The following is a 20,545-nucleotide window of genomic DNA, read 5'->3' on the forward strand; positions in this document are numbered from 1 at the left end:
CCAGAGCAGCTGGTAATTAATTTATTTATCTTTTATCTCTTTTTTATTCTCACTAGGATGTTTAGTACCATGAGCAGAGGAAATAGGAAGGAAAGCAAAATATTTATAAAAAACTGCCAAGTACCAGGGCATCCCTGTGAAAACATCACTGCCTAAATAGACTGTAAAACATGAATCATGGTGTTTTGGTTAGAAAAACTAAACTGCTGAGAAGTGGTGCTGCCTTGTTAGACTTGCATTTGTCTAGCATTTTACATGAACAGTGCAATGGCTTGTTCAGGGGAACACTGCAGCTCTCCAAGACAACATTTGTATTGAAGAAACAAGGATCAGAGGCTTCCACGCAGTTTCTCTTGTCCACCTATTTGTGCTGGAAGAGAGAACCTGTCCAGCCCACACAGAAACCTCCATGTTGCTCAGCTGGGGGCTGTAAGGCACACTTCAGGGGTGTCCTGACTGGCATTTTGCACAGTGCCACAGCTTAGAGAAAGAAGTAAAAGAGAATCTTCTTTTCTATGGAGTGGAGAAAACTGAAAAAAACAACAGCTGAAAACTTGCCTGCTCTTTTAGGGCACAGTGTCCCAAAAAAGACTCTTAGCCAAGTGATCTCTGACATGGGAAGACATGGTGAAAGGGGGAAAAAGTGGTGTGACAGTGTCAAGCCTCAGAGATTTTGATGAAGGTAAGAACCAATATCTCAGTAGTCATCTAAAAAGGGATGTAGTCCCTTCTACACCCTTCTACAAGTAGTCATTTAAAAGGGATGCTACTTCCATTTCTTCTTTATGGACAATGGAACTGGCACTCTCCTTAATGGCAAAGGCTGCAGGGGTGAAAGAACTGAAGGTACAAATGGTTTCCCAAGCTTATAGAAGAAGCAAATGTGGCCTGGGAATAGGATACAAGTTTGTTGATTCACTGTCAAATAACGAATTATCTGACATCCTGTTCATTGATTTTTGTTGTCCACTGTGCAATTAAATTATGCCAAGGTTTGTAGCTGTGTACTGAGGCAGTGAAAGAGTTATTAAACCTTTTTTTTCACTTATCTTTAAAAAGGCAAAGCAAGTCATTTTTTGCAGGACTACTGTAGTACATTAATTTTACATTATTTGTCCTGGAACTGATTAGCAGCGGCAGCTTTCACCATAATTACAGAGATCATAATCAAACTTATTTTTGTTTTATAAGCTGTGTCAAATTCAGATTCTCTGTAAGGCAGCTCTTAGGAATGAAGGCAATTTGCATGTTATAGCAAAGAGCATGTTATAGGAGACATACTAGCAGATAGTTTCAGGGCTTGTTTGCATTCAAAATACATAGCACCTGGAAGCAAAAATGTGCTGAGCTTTCTTCATGATAATTTGGGGCTCTTATTCACCAGTTATTTAATTCCCAATTGTTCACAAACACATCAGAGCAGCTGGGCTTCTGCAGTCTCCTGGGATATGCTTGTAAAACTCAGTCCACTCTGGTAGTATTTGCTGGTTCTTTCACGGAATAGAGTACATGTGAGGCTGGACTAGAATGTAGGTGATAATCTTCTAGTCTCTGCCTGAGAAAGAAGTTGCTTCTGTACCTCTTCAAAAGTTGGGGAGATAATACCAGAGTCAGTAAAAATGCTGTGATTGGATATGAAGTCTATTTTCAGATCCTAGTTGAATTTTATAGCTTTAGAATCAAATCAGTAGCAAGAGGAGGGATAAATACTGTCAAAATAAAATCAAGTGAAACAAAAAAAAATTAGTCTGTTTGGGCTAAGCCTGATGCAACATGTTTTTCCTGTTCCCCCTCTCATTTTGCTATAAACAGTAAATCTCTGTATTTGAAATGTCTGTTGGTATTCTCTCTGTAATATACAAACACCTTCAGAGAACCTTAGATTATGATTTCATAAAATTTGTCTGAAAAACAGAAACATCAACATCACTGTTCTTTAGGCAAGGAGCTGAGACATCAAGAGGTTGTAAATAATTTCTCTGAGGTCGCAGAGGGAGATTGCAAAAGACTGATGGCTTGACCCAGTTTTTCATGTTCTAAGTCTTACCCAATTCCTGAACACAAGACCATTTGCCTTACAAGACCAGCTCTGCTGAATGCATGACTCTAGTTTTCTTTCTTGAGACAGGTGAGGCACAACACCCCAAAACTGCCCTGAGACAACAGATATGATATTCCAGTTTTGAGTTCACCCTGAATTTAATTAACACTCATATTTCCCAGATTCAGGGAAGCTGACATTTGAATGTGCTTTCCTCTCCTGACCCATTTCCATAATGCAGCAGTACTGAGTACCAGTGACAGTGTGAACTCTAAGCAAGTTCAGAAGGTGAATTATGATCCTGTCTTCCTCTCACCTAATTATTTTCTGAATCACAACCAAACTGAAGGTGTTCTCAAAGGCAATGAATAAGTTAGAGGGAATTCCACTGCGAGTGTCTCAACTGATGTCTGACTGCTGGGGGAATCAAACTCTTCTCAGCCTTTACTTTCCAAGTGCGTAACATAGCAAACAGCATCTCAGCATCAGGCCTTCAAAGGGATGGCTTTTCAGTGCATTAACTCAGAACTACACACTATGCACATTTGGGGAATTCACCAGCTTGTTCCTGAATAATTGTGCATTCTCTGTTCTCCTACCACTTATATGAAATGGGTAGGAATTTTAGATGAGCAACACATGCAAAATCAAGTCCTTTGGGGCAATACATCACCTGAGGTCACTGACTCTATTCAGCATAAACCCACATACATAGCCCAGTGTGCAGTATGCTTGTGTGGCTTGGTGATCAGCACAATTTTGCCGAATGCCTGCTTCAGTCTGTATTTCTGTGAGATCTGATAGCACCTAGGCTGATTTGTGAACTCTGCTGGGAAAAGTAAAGCCTTGCATTTGGTTTCAACTCCCAGGAGTGCCAGGTGAGAAGTCAGACCTGCATCAGAATGATGCAAAGCAAGTAGGTCAGCAGTTTCATTGTATGTATCTTCTGTGTGCCTCTGTGTGTGTGCATGTGTGCATGTGCATGCATGAACTTGAAAAAATGGAAAACCAAGGCACTGAATCCTTAAGTTTCTGCTCTCTCTTCTTTAAGCAAAAGTCTCGCTGACTGTTTCATGTGTAGTTGAAGAGAATCAAGGCCGTTTTGTCTTCATGTTGCAGTAAAACATGGGGCAGCAATATGTGGAAATGGTAAAGAATTGCAGAATAGTGGATTTCTTCGAACAGTGAGTGAGGGCTTTGGCTAAAAATAAGGAGAATGGTGTTATTCTTTGTCGTGTTTCATCTGCCCCAGTTGCACTCTCTCTGCTTAGTGCCTTCCAAACTGATAGCTTGCTGAACATTTAAAGAACCAGCATTCACATTCCTGTAATAGCAGCCAGAATAGCTGAGGTTATCATCTCTTCTTCAGGCTTTCCTTCCCAGAACCTGCAAGAAGCAAGCATCTTCACCCCCACCCCTCTAATTCTCTGTGTCACAGGCACTGTCCTGAGCTGCTGCTTTGGCAGGTTGGGCAGCTTGGGTTGTTTACCGTGCCGTGAAAACACACAGCATTTTGGGGGCAGCTGGACAGTAAGGGATTGACAGCGTGTCTCGCCAGGGATTATAATCCCTTTCAGTCTGGGGGAGTTTTGGAAATGCGGGCAGCCTAGAATGGTTAGGCTGTACTCTGGAGCAGCTGCAACTATGTGCAGGAGGCGAGGGAGACAAAGAAGTTCACCGCCCAGATAAGCAGTCACAAACTGTGGCTCAGCCTTTGCGGCTGAGGAGCAGTGCCCCTGCAGGGGCTCTTGGGCCGAAGTCACCAGGCGGTGCCAGCCATTGTCCGTGGCTGCCCTCTTAAGCCCTGCACGAGCCGGGCCAAGCACCTTATCTGGATTTTATAAGAAGCAAAGGGGGGGGAAATCAAGAATGAAAAGCGGGTGGGGTTTGGTTTTGCTGGGGCAGATGAAGCGGAGTGCCCCTGTGCCCCCTTGAGCCGCAGCCGACGATGGAGAGCCGGGGAGGAGGGTTTGCAGCCCGCTGCCGGACAGTTCTTTGTGTGTACATCATTAATTCCGTGGGACGGGCTGCGCTGCCGGCCCTGTTGCCGTGTTCGGCCGGAGGACGGCGGCGCTGCCAGAGCCGGGCTGTGCCCACCATCCCGCAGGGCCGCGGCCCGGGGCGCTCGGGGGCCTGCGGGGACGGGGGAGAGCATGGGAGAAGGGGATGCAGCGGGAGCGGGAAGCGAAGGAAGGCTCTGCCTCCTGAGTGTTCGCAGGCGGCAAGGTAACCAACGGTGTGCCAGGCTCCGCCGTGCTGCCAAATGTGTCCGGCTCCCGCGGCTAAGGGAGAGGCTCGGAGCGAAGACGCGCTGAGCATCCTCCAGCCCTGCCCGGGGGATTGGTTAAGGAGCGGGGTCGTGGAGGGCAGGCAGCAAGGCTCAGGCAGCGCTTCTGCCTGCTCTGCCTCCCGCCTCTCCCTCTCCCCCAGCCCTCCCCTTCATCCCTGTTGTGTGTGGCAGCTAAACACCGAGGCGAGCGGGAGCGGATGGCGGATTGCACGCACGCCAGGCAGCCTGGGATGCTGGTTTTTCCTTCTGCTGGCTGCAGGCAGGGCTCGGTTTCAGACATGAGTGGAGAGAAACCTAAAAAGAAAGCTTTCTATCTAGTGAGGATGAAGCCACTGAAGGAGCCCACCAGCACCACTAACAACGTCTCGTTTGTGATACAGTATCACATAGGCAAGGAGATCAAACACATTTGCAGCAACTGCAGTCGCGGGGAGGAAGCCCGTGACGGTGAGTGCTGAGATCCTGTGGGTGTAGGAGCGAGGCAGGGGAGCGCGTGTGCTTGCTTGGGGGGTGCGCGGACATGTGTGCGCTCCCGTCGGAGCCTGGGATGCTCGGCTTGCTCCTCCACAGATCCCAGGGAAAGAGGAAAGGAGACGCGGGAGGAATACGCTGGGCATTGATTCAGCCTGTCGATCAGGGAGATGCCAAAAGGGACAGGTCCCTTCATTTGCCACAGAAGCTTTGTGCTAACAGTTAAGGCACCAACTCTTCTCCTTCTTTTCCGTTCCCTTTTCTCCCCAGTTGCTATAGAAATTGCTGTTTGTATTGATTGTGTTTTGTTCCCATTCCTATGAATTTTAGATCAGGTTTTTTTGCCTTGATACATCAACTTTTTCCTGTTGTGCTGCAATAGAGTTTGCTTGACTCAACTGAGTATCTGGAAGGTCTGGTTTATCAGGAATACTACTAGTGTGATTTTCATCGTGCTGTCAAATGCATGGGGGAAATTGTATTTTTATTGGAATTAATACAGTGCTCTTCAGACAACTGTTCTCATCCCTTCCCCCTCTCCTTTCCGAACTGAGCAAAACCTCTAGAGGGTATTCAGAGAGTGACGGTGTAATCAATCACAGGTGTTGCTACAGGTAAGTATATGGGGTTTTTTTGTTTGTTTCTAGGAATGCAAATATTTGAAGGCAACAATGACAAATTCTCTGGATTTTGCCAAAGTCAGCTATTAGGAGAAGCTGAGAACTAGGACCAGCATGCAAGCATTCAGGCGAAAAAAAGCCTCACAGACGTTACCCCACATTCTTGCTCAATGTTGTATTACTTTGCTTTGCTGTGTGGATTTGCATGTTACTTTGGACTGAAGGGACCCGACTTAGGTCCCTATTAACTGATGTGGTATACAGATCTCATTTTCTGAAGGTCAGGGAAAGACTTTTTTTCAATGAGAAATGTGAATTTGAAATTGTTACCGTTTTCTGAGCTGAGGTTCTTAGTTGTGTTGGCACTTCATTTTTCAGCTTTTGACATTAAGGTTAGTATTATTACTATTATTAATAATATTTTAATTAACCAACTCTGCTTTCATTTGCTTTATGCAAAAGAACAAAATATTATTTGGGATCTCATGGTTCTTTTTCAACCACAGGTCTGCAGTCTAACAAAGTAACTGTTTATTTGCTAATGTCTCTTCAGAATAAGCATCCTGCTAGTGTGATTATAGTTTCTTTGATTAAAAAGCAGTTAAAGGTGAATAGAATTGCTTTTGGTGAATAGGGAGAAGATAGCCTGAGAAGCCTGGAAACCCACAGTGGGTTAAGCACTCTTTCTGCTTATGCCACTACAGCTGAGGGAAGAATCTGATGAATGCTCTGTAAATTGTTGAGTGTTTCCTTTCCTGTTATGTGCTGCTACTGACAGCAAGACCCACAGATATTAAAGGAAGCGCTTTGTCCAGCAGTAGTAGTTACTTTACGCTACTAGTGTAGTTTATTTATCCTTAAAAGCAAATGAAGCCATTTATAAAAATATGCTTTCCTAGTTTAATTGAATTGACCTAAAATTCAGTTGCATCAACATCTTTTGCTGAGGTTTTTTTTGGAACCCTGTACTTGAAATCTTAGCACAATAAGAAAAGAATATGCTTTCCTCCCTTTTAAGGCACACGTGTACATATGGATGCATATGAATGTATAGCACCAGTTACTTGTACCTCTTAGCAGACTAATAGGTTTATATTTTAGGGGGTTTCTTCCTTTTCTGTGTTTTGTTATTTAGCTTCAAACCATTACATACTCCGAGGGCAGGCTATGCCTCTTGGCAGGAGATAATCTAGTAACCCTAGAGAGGCAAAGAGTAGAGCAGAGAGGCTTGCAGCCAGCAGGCTTCCAGAGCATGTCATCGGTCTGGTTTTGCCCCCTTTTTCTGTGGGGTAGGATTTCATTCTGCACCGTACAAATTACTTTTAAGATCATAATTTTAAAAGTAACTAACAGCAGTACAGCCTTAGTCTTTTCTTTCCCACAACATGCACAGCTGTGAGTTTCTTTCAGAAAGTAAAGAAACTGTAGTCCCAGCTATGCTGCCTAAGGACACTCACTGATTTGACTCTAACACATTTTTCAGCATTGAAACATACCAGGGGTTGTTTTTCTGGTGAATACTGATTCTAGACCTTTTGGTGTTTGGAGGTAAAAGATGATATAATGAACTGAAATTATATGATGATCATATCAGATCAGGTAAAAATCTGTGACCAGGTCAGATACAGAGAAACCTGTCGGGATCTCAAGATGTCTGTGCATCCTCACAGTTGCACAGCCTAAAGGGCACTTAGAAAGAGGACCACCTACTACTTTTTTAAGGGAAATGCACAGGACTTTCCAATGTGAGCACCCCCACCCTCCTATTCAAATTATGTATAGTTTGTATATAAACTTATATAAACAGGTCTTGCAGGCCTGTAGCTGCTATAGTGTACCCAAATGTCTTGTGTGGATCCTGTGACCTGAGCAACTATTGTATTTGTTGGAGCAATGTACAAAGACTAGGATTCAGTCCCTATGGCATAGGCAGATCAGTTGGATACATTGATTTAATGCTGAAATATCCTCCAAATCCAGTTATGAGTACTGGATTCTAGTCATTGTCTTACTCTACATTTTCTTTGTTCTACTACTCTAGGAGAAGGAAAATTTATCCTGAAACTGAGAGAAATCCTTCACAGACCACCAGCTAATCTAGCAAAAGTCATGATTAGGAGAATACTAAAAGAAATAGCCATGAAACTGAAGGAAAATATGGAAGCAGGTACTGAGTCATACAATATCTTGGAAGGGAGGTCATGTAATTTGGAGAGAAGTTGGTGAAGGAATTTGGCAATGCAGATGAGCACACTGAAGTAGGGGTAAAAGGAGGTGGTGTGGATGCAGCATTTTGATGAGGTAAAAAATAAAAAGTGAGGAGCTCAAAAAGAAGAAGGAGATTACAGTAGTAAGATGGACATGGGAGATGCTTCAACCATTAGACTGAAAAGAATGGATATATTTAATGCTAATTTAGTTGCAAAATAGAAAACAACGAGAGATGTCTATAAAAGTACCAATACTGAAAGGTTGGTGACAGAATAACAGAAATGGTGTTGAAAATGGAGTGGTGAAACTGTACACAAGTGAAGAATGAGATATTCAGGACAGGATGCCAGAGAGGCAATCAGACATGGTGGACTAAACCAAAAGGGAGAGATCAAGTGAAGAGAGATATGAGTCACCTCCAGGAATACAGGTGCAATCAGGGCTGAGCTCTGAATGCTAAGGGCTGTGAGGGAGGTGTTGGGAGAAGCAGGAGGGTGAAGAGTTGCAAAAGTCCCAAGAAAAAACATACAAGAATTGAGGAGACCACAAAGGTTGCTCCAGAATCATGAAGAGGAATGAAAATGCTTTCTGAATCTAAGTGTGGAGAAGTGACTGATAATCCAGTATAGCAGAAGGAGCTAGAACTACAAGAGATCAAGGTGTGCTGCAATGCTAAATGTCTCCTGGTATGTACAGAGCACTTCTCAGTGTGCTGATTTTGGTGGTCTCTGTAAGGGCTGTGATAGTGCTGGGTCATAGCAGATGACATGACTGATGATCAACAGTAGTCAGAGAAATAAGTAAAGGAAGAGGCTTGGCTGGTTTTTATTTATTTTATACTGAAAACTGCCTACAAATCTCAGTGTCCTACTGAATTCTGAGCCTGGCTCTGGAACATGCTTTAGACACATCTCTGCTTCAGTGTGGCTAGAAAGAACTGTAGAGACTTCAAAGACACGCAGAGATGACCTAACAGAAAGAGTGAGTGGAACAACTGAAATGGGTACTTTCAATTTTTATGCAGAGGATCTGACATGAAAACTTAAGTGGAAAGAAGTTAACTTAAGAGTGTACTGGAAGAGAAGGAATTCACAGCACAAAGTGGTTTTTTATCACTGACCAGATGAGGGTTCTCAACTTAAGGGTTCTCTGCATAGTATCTCTGGGAAACTTCAGGCATGTCTATCATATCACTCTGTACTCAAGCTCCTTGTCTGTAAAATGGAGATAGTGGGATTTCCTTCCACTTGCCTGGTGGTCTGTAAATAGATTATGAGTCCTTTAGTAGAGAGGGGGAGGAAAGGACTGTCTCTTGCCATTTGCTTTCCTAGTGCCAAGGACTGTGGGGCTTGAGGCTTTTAGGGTCTTGAGGTTCAAGTGTAGTAGAAGTACAAATAATGTTAAGAATGAACATACCCAAAAGGTTTCATTCAGAGCTGATATTCAGTCTATTTATTATGTGCTCCTATACTTCATGGTTTTGCTATTTAAGCAGAAATTATTCTAAGATCTTATATATGCATGAAAATCAGCGTGGACTGAGATACTGTTGCTGTAGGAACTCCGACGCTTGTTTTTCTGATGCTGCCCATCTTCTAGAGCTTCCAGATAAATATCTTTTCCAAATAGAAAAGGGGAGGGTTTTGTATGGGGGCTTGTGCATGTGCATGTGTATGTATGCGTGCATGTGTGATTCCCACCTGGAACTGAAGGCTTATTTCTTTTAACTGGGACCTTTTAGAACATTTACTTTAGCATCACTTAAGAGATTGTCTCTGAGGTGATTGTATTGCTTCCCACAAAAGTAATTACAAAATTAAATAGTTATCTTCTAGACAAACTGTGAGCTGTGCAAGAGCTATGTATAGAAATAAGTTTTACTTCACTAATTCTCCCATTATTTCAAATGGTAACTGCTTTTCCATTACCATCTGCAGAGTGAGCAAGGTATGTTACGATGAGGCATTGCAGTCTTTTACAGTAGTACCTGTCAAAAATCGTAAAGTATCTTGGAGTGAAAAATTAGACTACATAGAATGGAAAAGTAGGTAAAAAAACTGTGTACCTGGTCCTGTTGTGAAGCGTGGGAAGCTGAAAAACATGTTTAAGGTTTGGACAGCTGATATAATTATGCAATGTGTGTCTTTAGTCCCTGAGGGATAGTTACCCTAAAGAATGAGGCAGAGGAGGATAGGCATGGGCTTCATTTAACTGCAGAGTGAAATATGTCTCCTTTGCAGCACAGATCGTAGAACCAAATTGGATTATTTTTGTCAATTGAACTCTGTAGTATTTGATTTGGCTGATATGGTGCTTTGCTAGCGAAAGTTGATGAGACCAAGCAAAGATGCTCCACATCCCAACAGGCTGCTGGTGAGCTGGATGGCCCACTTTTGTTTCCACCAGCATTACTTTGTGCTCTGGAAGATACAAGCCTTTGGTGTTTTGCAAGATGAGAATAAATGTGCCTTCTAGGAGGAAGGTGTGATGCCAACTCATGGTAACTTCCAAATAGCAAAAGCCCAAGGCTGCCAGGACATGATCCTTTACCTTTCCTTTACCAAGGAGCAGAAGGGGCAAAGTCCCAGTCCTCTGCTCCCATCACTTTGTCTTGCACACTGGGGACTAACAAAAACTCATCAATAACTTGTGGGTTTGACCTGAGATCAGAAAGTAACAGGGATCTGTCAGTGCTGCTGCAGATGGGCATTGTCCATCTGCAGGCGGGGAGGAGAGTGGGGAGGAAGAGAAGAGAAGAGGAGCAAAAAGGTCCATTTAGGCTGTAAGAGGCTGTCCCCCTGGCTTACACATTTGCCAAGGCTAGCAAATGTGATTGGCTGACCTGTGAGATGTGAGGTTTTCCTTAAACACTGGCAATTCTTTTAGTTGACTTAGTCTGCAGCTGAAGAAAAGAGATGAGGGAAGAGAGGAAGTGACATTTATGTCCCAAAATAAAGCTGAAGAAATACCATGAAGCCTGGAGCAGGTCATTAACTGCTCACATGCATCTCTGTAGTGACTAACAGTTAAACTGCCTGTAGCAAAAGCTGCTGGCCACAAAATAAGCCAGTTGTGTACCATTCCAGGTGACACAGTGCTGGCAATAGGAAATTCACAGCCCAAGTTTGCATGGGCTGTCGCCCAGCAGAGCTCGAGGCTTACTTTGAAGTGCCTTGGAAGATGTCCTGTCCAAAATTGCAATATAATTTACATTATTAACAGAAACTGTAGGAAAACTATAGGTAGTAAGCAAGTTCTTCACTTTGATAAATTAGATATTATGAGGACAGAAAGTGTACACAAGATTGGGTCAAGCTTATGCAAGCAGATGACTAAGTTCTTTGTTTTTCAGTGAAAACTCATGTGTCCTTATGGGGGAAATGTTTGCCACCTTTTCTGGGAATTCTGTATATCTGTGTCATTGATTTGAGGAGTTTTAGGAACAAAACCAACAAAGGTGAATGGAATTGGTCACAATGGCTCAGCACCCCCTCATTTTTATTGCACATTGCTGACATAATGACATGGATATGAGGATACCTCAACTCTTTGGGTCTTTAAAGAGCAGACAGCTTGTCTGTTTCAGTTCTGTCTCTTTTTATTGTTTTCTCCCTTTTCCAATGCTGTAAGTTGTCATCTTTTGATAGCATTTTACCATCCTGCTTTCTATCTGAGAACCAAGTTTATAGTCTAGGTATATGTAAGCTTCTTAAATGCAAAGACTGGGGCAATACCAAGCACGCAATAAAAAATAATTTCCTTGTGGGAATTTCAAAAAAGCAGTTAAAATGCCATCAAGTATGTTGAAAGCAATACAGTGGTTTTCTTGTATTTAACAGTAATGTTACGCTCTGAGTATTTGTTGCCATCCTGATTAATATGCTTGGTTTTGATTCTTCTGTATCAGGTTACATACATCAGAAATGTAATACAGAACTATTTGACAAACCATAAAAGGCCACAGATTTTCCATGTGTAAAGTATGGAGCCAGTTTGTAGAAAAGGGGCAAGATGTGGCTTTCTGAGCCTTTTTTTGCCTCCACCACCCCTATTTCCTATTCTATTTTTTGACCCCTGCCCAGGTGGGCTGCTGTATTCCATTTCTGTGTTTTATCTTTTCTTCTTCTCTTACTTGCTTAGAGATGTTTCTCTTAGAGGGTGATTTGCTCATTTGGCTTCTTAGTGTTTTGAAACTTGCAATTCTTTAGAAGAAAATAAGATAGATGGAAGTACTTCACTTTACAACCATTATTGGAATTTTATTCATTAATATTGTCACTGCCTGTCAAAACTAAACAGCAGAGAAATACTGGGTATGGGGAAGAGATCAGAAGACTCAGTATTCTGCCATATGATGTCCCTTCCTTTCTTCTCTTTTTTTTTTGGCTTTTCTTTTCTTTATATATCATATCATTTAAAGCAGCAGAGTTCATTTATGGGCTCCTTGACTTATGAGCAAAACCTATCCTTTGAGTATACTGTCGTATTTATGACATTTTCATTAATTTCTGCTCCCTCAGCAGAGGAGGTAGGCTTTCTACATCAGTTTTTGTATTGTAAGATTTTATGTCTTGATCTATTTCAGTGACTGGCAGTAAATACATGGCTGTTAATTTTATCCTCTAAGATTTTCTTGGTTGTAATCGGACAATACCAAATTTGACTCCCTGTTGTTGACACCTTACTCAGCCCACAGTTAGCCAGAATATAATTTCAAGAGCACGGTATAAGTATCTGCAGTACCATCTTGCTAACAGTCTGCCAGGATGTCTAAGATTAATTGGATATATTTGTAGTCTCTTTAATGGATCACACCAGGTCTCACACACCATCCCAAATCCATTAGCCAAACCCCAGCATCAGAGGACTGGTATAACTGAAGGGCAGCTCCCGAGTGTGCAGTAGTTGAGCCAGCTTTGTCTGTGTGTTTCGGTGGCTTTCTTAAAAACTGGAGGGTACTGTGATGTTTGCCATTATCTAAATGAATGCAGCAAAGCTGCAAAGGGGTGAAGTTGGGACACACGTGGAAGCCTTGTTTCTCCTTTGTGACTTTGATTTGCACGCTTCTCAGAAAATAATGATGTTCTTGCCATCCCTGTGAGGTGGAAAACTGTCCTCTTGCTGGTTTTTTGCTCTTGTGAAGTGACACGAGTCTTCACTGGTCTGTTGCTTTTAGTATCCTTGTCTCAGAAAGGATTGGGTGGAGAGGAATAAGATAATGTTTGATCATGTCATTGTCATCTCTTGCTGACTTTTCTGGCTTTGGGTCGAGCTTACTGAAGATGAGGCAAATCTAGCAGAGCCTTTGCCTTTGGATGAGACTCTTAGATTCAAAAGATGAGTTATTTCTGTTGATCTGAGAAACAATGAGCACGTGATATAATTTAAATCAAAGATAAAATTGGCCACTATAAGATCACCTGCTGCAGCTTCTTTGGAACCGCTAGACATAGCGTTCTGGCTTGATAATGTGCAGGATACCCTGCCTGAAACATGCCCAGAATCACAGTGCCCATAGCCAGCATTAAGCTGTGCTGTTGAAAGAGCTCTCATGGAGAAGCAGTGTTCCTCCCTGAAAGGAAGCTCTGCATCCCAAGTGAGAGAAACCACAAATGAGAGATGACCAGACCTGACTGACAGCCTCTGCATATTTCCTCTGCATAGACAGTGAAAATTTTTAAAGTCTAAAGATACGACTCAGGAATAAAAGACAAACATTTCCCGAGCCTTCCCCAATGCCCCTTCCCGAAAAATAAAATTGTGTCCAAAATGTCCAAAGACAAGAGGAGGGCAGGTTTGTGCATATTTATGATTTATAGTGTGCTAGTCAGGGCATAAACTAGGGCAAGAGACCTGCAGGCTCCAATCACTTGGTTTGTGTAACTTTGTTTGTTATTACTGTGCCCATTTCTTTGCCCCTGACCAGGAGAAGTGTTCAGTCTCCATGACTTAACTGAATTTCCAAATCCCAAGGGCTGCAATTTAGGATGTACAGCCTCTTGTGCAGGGAGAGCCCAGCGTATATATTGATTGGGTCATTTTGAAAAGGATGTAAGGCGTTCTTCAAATCTTCCCTTTCCTTCCTCCTGCCCTGAGCTGTGCAGCCCAAGGCTAGGATGGCAGGTTTAGTGCTGCAGTTCAGTAGACACTCTCACCTATCACTACTTAGGAGAAGGATCTTGCCCTCTGTCATCTTTTGCATGGCATCTTTCAGGCCATTAGTCTAATGGCTTCATGCAATAGAAGTACAGGGAATAAAATTAAAATGGATCCAATTGTTTAATCTGTCTTGGGAGATTTAGGTAGCAGAGAATGATTTTTATTTCGCCTTGCCTCCTAAGAGAAGTTGATTATCTGTTTGAAAAAAACAGAGACTACTGGTATTTTAAATCTTCTGGAAGCACAGAAGTGTAATGATGGAAATACTGAGACTATCAAGTCATGGCAAGAAACAGGAGTCTAAGTGTCAGCACAAGGGATCCCCAGCCAGGTAATAAGTTACATAGACTCTCAAGACATTTACAGAAGACTGATCATTTTTATTAAGAAACCCATATTTTATACCCTAGTTTGCTACAGGTGTACCTAATTGGTCCTCCAATCAAAACACTATCACCATTGGCTAATTAAGAAACCACCCTTTGGTAAACAAATCTCCATAACACATTCCACATCTTTACAACTCCAGGTGCAGCAAGTTAAGCTAAGAATTGTTTCTCATTCTTTTCTCTGATCTTCTCACAGCCTTTCCCAGAATGATGCCTGAGAAATTTTTCTGTTTCTCTCTGTGGCCAGAGAGCTGCTGCCACATCTAAGATTTTTAGAAATTTTGATAGCTACTTTTTATCTTCAGTTGTAGGCTAAGGGGTGTTCAGCTGCAACACAATTAGTGTTATCTTGGTGTTAGTTATCCTTTTAGTACAGATTCAAGAATAAACAGATGGAAATGTTGATAAGCAGACTTGAATGCATTGGAGATCTTAGAATAAATAATTAGAATACTCATTAACTACATTCTGACAAATGAGCCAGGCCTGAAAATGTCACTGTGGTCTATTGTATCCACAGTCTATGTATTAGCAAGTTTCTCCAAAGTATTGATGATCCATATATTCACATCCATAGGGACTGTAGATATGGTCTCTAATCTCAGCAGTCCATGTCATAAGGATTATGGCACCAGCTTTATCTCTCTTTACCCCATGCATTGGCTGCAGTTACTTTGACGTTTCCAGTATTCTGATACTATCAGAAACTATATGTGTGCAGCTCCAATGTTATTTTTAACATGGAGACTCTATCAGCTTTGCTTTTGGTAAAATAAGTAAATAAATAAAATAAATAGAAATGTTATTTCTTCTGTATCCTATGAAATTGAATTCATATAAAGGGTATGTGTGTCATGCTGCTCTAGCGCTTTAGAGAATCTTATCTTTCCCATTTTACTTTCCAAGCTGCTTAAAATGTCAACACTGATAAAAATTCAGATGCACAGACTGAACAGTCAGCAGTGAAGGTGCACAGACGTGGATGGATGGATGGATGGATGGATGGATGGATGGATGGATGGATGGATGGATGGATGGATGGTGGAAACTATTTGAACCAGAAGTAAAACCAGAATTTGAAACACCTCATCCCTCTCCTCCTATACACCAGCAAAACAGGATGCTTTCCTAATGCTAGCACACTGGTGTTATTGGATGAATAGTTTTGAAATTTGGGTTCACCCTGAACCCTTTCCCAAGCCAGGTGCAGAGACTTTTGTGGAACTTTGCCTATTTGAATCTAAATTGCACTCTGTTGAGAAGTAGAAGAGTGAGATGAGCAAAGCTTTCATTAATATTCACAGCCCCAAAATAATTGTCTGTGGGTTTATAGTCACGAGGGTGAGAAGTTGTCTTCCAGCGATCTGCCGTGGCACTTAAGACAGAATGTGCTGCCTGCTCCAGCATCTGAATAGAGAAGAGCAGTTTCTGACTGTCTGCTCTCTGCAGCTGGCAAACTTGGGCTCCTCTAGCATGCATTGAAGAGAATTAGACGTGATACCTAAATAGTAAAGAAAGGAGGGACTCATGAGGCTCAGCTTCCTCTCCTTCAAAGTCCACCCTCTAAGTCACATGCATTAGGAAGCTAGAACTCAGGAGGTGCTTTCTTCTTTCTTTCTTGTGTGTCTCATTTAAATAAGGACGGCATTTTCCCTGCATTATTTGACTCTTGTTACTAACGTGCATTTGCTTTTCTATGCGTTTTTGTCATCTGAGTCAAATGCCATTTTCCTTGTGAACTCAATGTGCTCGAGCTGAGCACAGAAATCCATGAGCCTAAAAGAAAATAGGGAGATCATGTAGTTCCAGTGAACTGATGCTTCTTTCTCTTATTCATCTCAAGTTGGCAGAACAGGCAGTTCACTAAACAGCAAGACAGGCATCAGTTTATTAATACATTCGCTGGCATTGCATAGAGGCTCAAGAAGGACACTTTTTGGTTATATTTTTCTATGGGGTTGTTTTAATTTGGTTTTCATTTTGTCAGCTTTATTTGGCCATTGGGCCCAGTGAGATAAATGCATTTTTTAAAAATACAGACCTATGTCAAGATAGGCATTACTGTAGAATTCAGCCGCTCTGAGCTAGTGCACCTGTTCCCTGTGCTTACCAAGCAAATGGTGTTCTTCACTTGCTATGATTAATTTAGTTCAGATTTTTGCATTATTATGACATGTAGACCAGGTTCGGTTTTTATATGTTTGTGTGTTAGTACCTACAGTCACATACCTGTTTTGTTTCTTGTTTCCTCCCTTGTTAACTAAATGCTTGGGATATTTTTCAGTCTGAACACCACCATAAGCTTTCTAAAACTTGGTGTACTGAGCCAGATGTCACAGTTCAAGAAAGTCTCTGACTTGTGAATTCAAACAAAAATGCTGTTTAACTAAAGAGATTTTTGAACATTAGGTTTGTGAGGCAAATACTCCAGCTCAGCTGGAAGAGCATATAACATTTGACTTGACAGAAAGGGATTTGTGATTCTTGTAGGATGTCATGTAGATACTTCTCCTAAAAGAGAACCTGTTCCCCATAGGTTATATAGAAAAAGGAAGTTTATATTGCCAAGAAATGCTCAGAAAGACTTATGTTGTACTTGTGGTTTGTTGTTTTGGTTTGGTGGTTTTGGGTTGTTTTTTTTTTTTAATCATCTGCTTGGTAGCAGAATCTTGATGATTTTGAAAGGAAACTTTCAGCATGTAGACAAAACAGATTTCATCAGTTTTTTCTTTGTCCAGTACCGGCAGTGAAGGGGTGAAAAGAGATCTCTTTGTTTAAATTGTAAGAAATGTCAGGGTTTGGTTGAATTTCATCCTTCTTCTGGATTGAAATGAAACATTCTGCAGATGCCTATCACAGTTACCTTCATGATGTGGAAAATGAACTTGGCTGCCAATTTCATGGCCAAGTGACTCTGTAGAGGCACATCCCAGTGTACTGCTGAATGCTTTGCTTCCATTTGCAGCTCACAACATGTCACTGGTTCCTCTCTCAAACACCACAGAAAGGCATAATTCCCATCAATACAGTGGAAGGCACTCAGTCACGCACCATGTCTTAATGTCTTCTCTGCCGATTTCTTTAAGGTAAATTTTAGCATTCTGGAAAAGACCCTTTAGAAGCTTTGACCAGTCACTAGATGGTTTGTAAAGTAATTTGACTCCTTGTGACCTTTGTCGTTCACTGTGCTACAATCAGGATTTCATTAATTTCTTTCTGCTAGCATTATTTCAGAGCTTTTTCTATGATAGTGTTTTCTTGGTTCCCTGTAATATCTTTTTCCTTAGCTCTGATCTAAACCCATTCTCATTTTTTTAACCTATTTCTGAGTGCTGGACTTGGAATAATTAATGAGCTTGAAGCTACATGCATAGGTCCTTCCTTTGACTATAACATTTCTTAGGTAGATATACCAATTTGATTACCTGATGAGCACCACCTCTTTCTTCAAAGCAGCAGCAGCTTTTTAGAAACTAGATATTTTCCTATAAATCTATTGAACAAGAGCAATATCCTGCAGATCTCAGCACCCTAGAACTTTATGCCAAAAAAGATGGTGGAAAAAAAGTGAAATCATAACTATAAAAAACACACAGAAAAACTTAGTGTGTTTTAGCAAACAACTTTCCATGCTTTATTCATGACCTTAAAGGAATAGTGGATGTTTTTGTCCCCTTTGAGTATTCATCTTTTAAACTCAAGCCTCTACTGTAAGGGCCTAAACTAACTGTAATTTGAATAAACAAAAAAGTTCTCATTATAACCATAGGTACTGCTGTACTTAGGTATTCAAAGCAAAAGTATTTAGTACTTATTGTAAATTCCTGAACATGGATACAGACTGTCTCCTTTCAGAGAACATATGAAACACATTTTTTTGCTAGGCTGTTGCTGAGGGAGGCTTTAAAGCTCATATTTAGACTCATTATCATTGTACCATTTGGTATAATTACTCCTTTCCTCTTGGCCAACTTCGTATCAACTTCTTTAAAGAGCAGAAACAGAGTTTCTTTTTCCTAAGGGAAGGAATACAGAGTTTACAAGGGAATGGTTTGAACTTTCTAGCTCTTAAATGAGGTGTTTTTTTTCCTCTTCTCCCAGCCATTGCAGTAATTAAAAACTCAAATTTTTATCTTTATGATGATAGTGGTGAGATGGTACAAATGTATTTAGGAAGTTTAATGTTTGCAATGCCATTTTCTGAATAGGATTACTTTTAATAAGAGGACATGCCTCTCTCAAGTTTCTGAAAAATACAAAGATATGCCTTCTAAAGCACACATTTTTAGGAAAATAAAATATTGTATATGCCTACTTCTAAGAACACCAAAAGAAAAATATCAGAAATTGTTTAGTCCGCCAGAAATCCCCTAAGAAATTTAGAAGTATTCAAATATTTTTTCTGGGATTTCTCAAAATAAACAGCTAGCCTGTTGCATGAGTGGTTTATTTTTAGAAGTATGGAGAACTTCTCTGATTCCCAGTGAGGGCTGGTAGAGCCAAGGTGCTCTGCTATGTGAGCAACTGTGTCTTCCTCTGTCCACATGGCAATTAGGAAAATCGTCACCCACTAGGAGAAGCCTAGCAAAATGTGAGCAACCCCTGGGCTTTCGTGGGCTTGATCCTTTTCTTGGATTGCTTTGTGTTTTGCAGCTGAGTAGAATTTGTAATTCAGGCTGGTTTAAGAGAGAAATCCAACCATGAAAATGTAATCATTACCAGCTCCTTCAAGAAGACAGTTTCAATCATTAGCAAGCTGAAACAAGCATAGGAAAAAATGTTGTGCACTGTTTCTTCATCAGGATATATTTAGGAATTGAAGGTACCTGGACTTCAATTTCCATTTTTTCTTGTTGAATGGGTTAAAGATTTGGTGGAAGGAAGACATCTTCTCTGTTGCCCTTAGCTTTTGCTTTCAGGAAGACCTTGAGCTATGATGGATGAGACTTAACTCTAGTTTATAAGGGTATGACTGAAAGACAAATCAGATAGCTGAACAACCCAAGTGTCTGCAGGGATCCATCTAGGATTCCTGAGCCATGGTGCCTAGTCCTGTCCACATGTGTCATGGTTTCACCCCAGTCAGCAACTAAGCCCCAGACAGTTGCTTGCTCACTCTTTCCCAGCTGGATGAGGGAAAGAGAAGAGGAAGAGTGAGAAAACTTGTGATTTGAGATCAAGACAGTTAAATGGGTAAAGCAGAAGCTGTGTGCACAAGCAAAGCAGAATAAAGAATACCTTTGCTACTTCCCATGGACAGGAAAATGTTCAGCAATCCCCAGAAAAGGGAGCCCTATCACGATGACTTGGGAAGACTAACACCACCACTCCAAACATCTCCCCCTTTCTTCCTCTTCTCCCAGCTTTATATGCTGAGCATGACACTCTATGGTTTGGAATACCCTTTGGGTCAGTCAGGATTTGCTGTCCCTGCTGTGTCCCCTCCCAGCACCCCATGTATCCCCAGCCTCCTTGCTGCTGCAACCATGTGAGGACAGAAAAGGCCTTGACACTATACAAGCCCTGCTTAGCAGCAGCAAAAGCATCCCTGTGTATTTGATAACAAATGTAAAACCTAGCTTCTTTGAAGAAAATTAACTTTATCCCAGCCCAAACCAACTCAACATGTATTGGAGAAGTTACTGATGTTCCAGTGGTTGATGCCCACTTATGAGGTAAGAGTCACAAACCCCACTGTAACTGTTTTGCCTCATAGCATTTCATTTGTTTTACATTTGTCTTACATAAAGTTAGAGCCTAGAATTGCAGTAGTTCTGTGAGTATTACTTGTGCTCAGCTTTCTCCTCTGAATTTTTTGGTGATGTGAGATTTAATCTCCTTCTTGGCAAAATATCTTTAAAGGAGGTTTGAAGAGTAGTATTCTTCTGATGCTCTCTGCCAGGTGAGCTTTTAGTGTGGCAGTGTGATTACCTTGGAGTCAATGCCACAGATGGGAAATTCTGCTTTTAGCTGACATTTACACCAGAACATGAGATTTTTATGGCAGCTCTTCACAGGCTGAAACATGGATCCCTCTCCCTGGATGCCCAGCAAGCTCTGCTAACAGGGCTTCATCTACCATCCATACTCTCCTGCTTTTGCTTTCGGGGAAAGGATGTAGGAGACAGCACCGCACCTCTCTCATATCTGCCCTCATGCCTCAAACAGAAGATCCCCTACCAGAAGCAAAAAAAAAGGGACAGTGAGAAGCAGTGTCTTCACTCCTCTTTTTTCTCCTTTGTACAGAACTGGACAGGATCAGGCTCTCAACAAATCACAGCTGTGAACAGTAGTTTCTTTCAATACATAAGCGAAGCAGTAAAGAACCCACAGTAAAGCCCAGGAATAGTGTTGGGAGAAGGGT

General features: G+C 41.5%; 1 protein-coding gene across 7 annotated transcripts in view; it reads left to right on the top strand.

Annotated features, from left to right (window-relative positions):
* PHACTR1 (phosphatase and actin regulator 1) overlaps positions 1-20,545 on the top strand; it is a 295,584-nt gene that overhangs the window by 155,077 nt on the left and 119,962 nt on the right. The window contains exon 1 of one of the 7 annotated variants that reach the window (XM_068175016.1): positions 1,968-2,128. The exons of 4 other annotated variants lie outside the window; for them this stretch is intronic. In XM_068175016.1, coding sequence (XP_068031117.1) covers positions 2,101-2,128 — 28 coding nt within the window. In that variant the 5' untranslated portion in view covers positions 1,968-2,100. Of the gene's footprint in view, positions 1-1,967; positions 2,129-4,583; positions 4,779-5,270; positions 5,417-20,545 lie in introns of those variants that run through there. 2 more of the 7 variants (XM_068176291.1, XM_068175579.1) reach the window with 2 other exon arrangements.

This window comes from Anomalospiza imberbis, chromosome 1 (assembly GCF_031753505.1).
Source record: "Anomalospiza imberbis isolate Cuckoo-Finch-1a 21T00152 chromosome 1, ASM3175350v1, whole genome shotgun sequence".
Classification (NCBI taxonomy): domain Eukaryota; kingdom Metazoa; phylum Chordata; class Aves; order Passeriformes; family Viduidae; genus Anomalospiza; species Anomalospiza imberbis.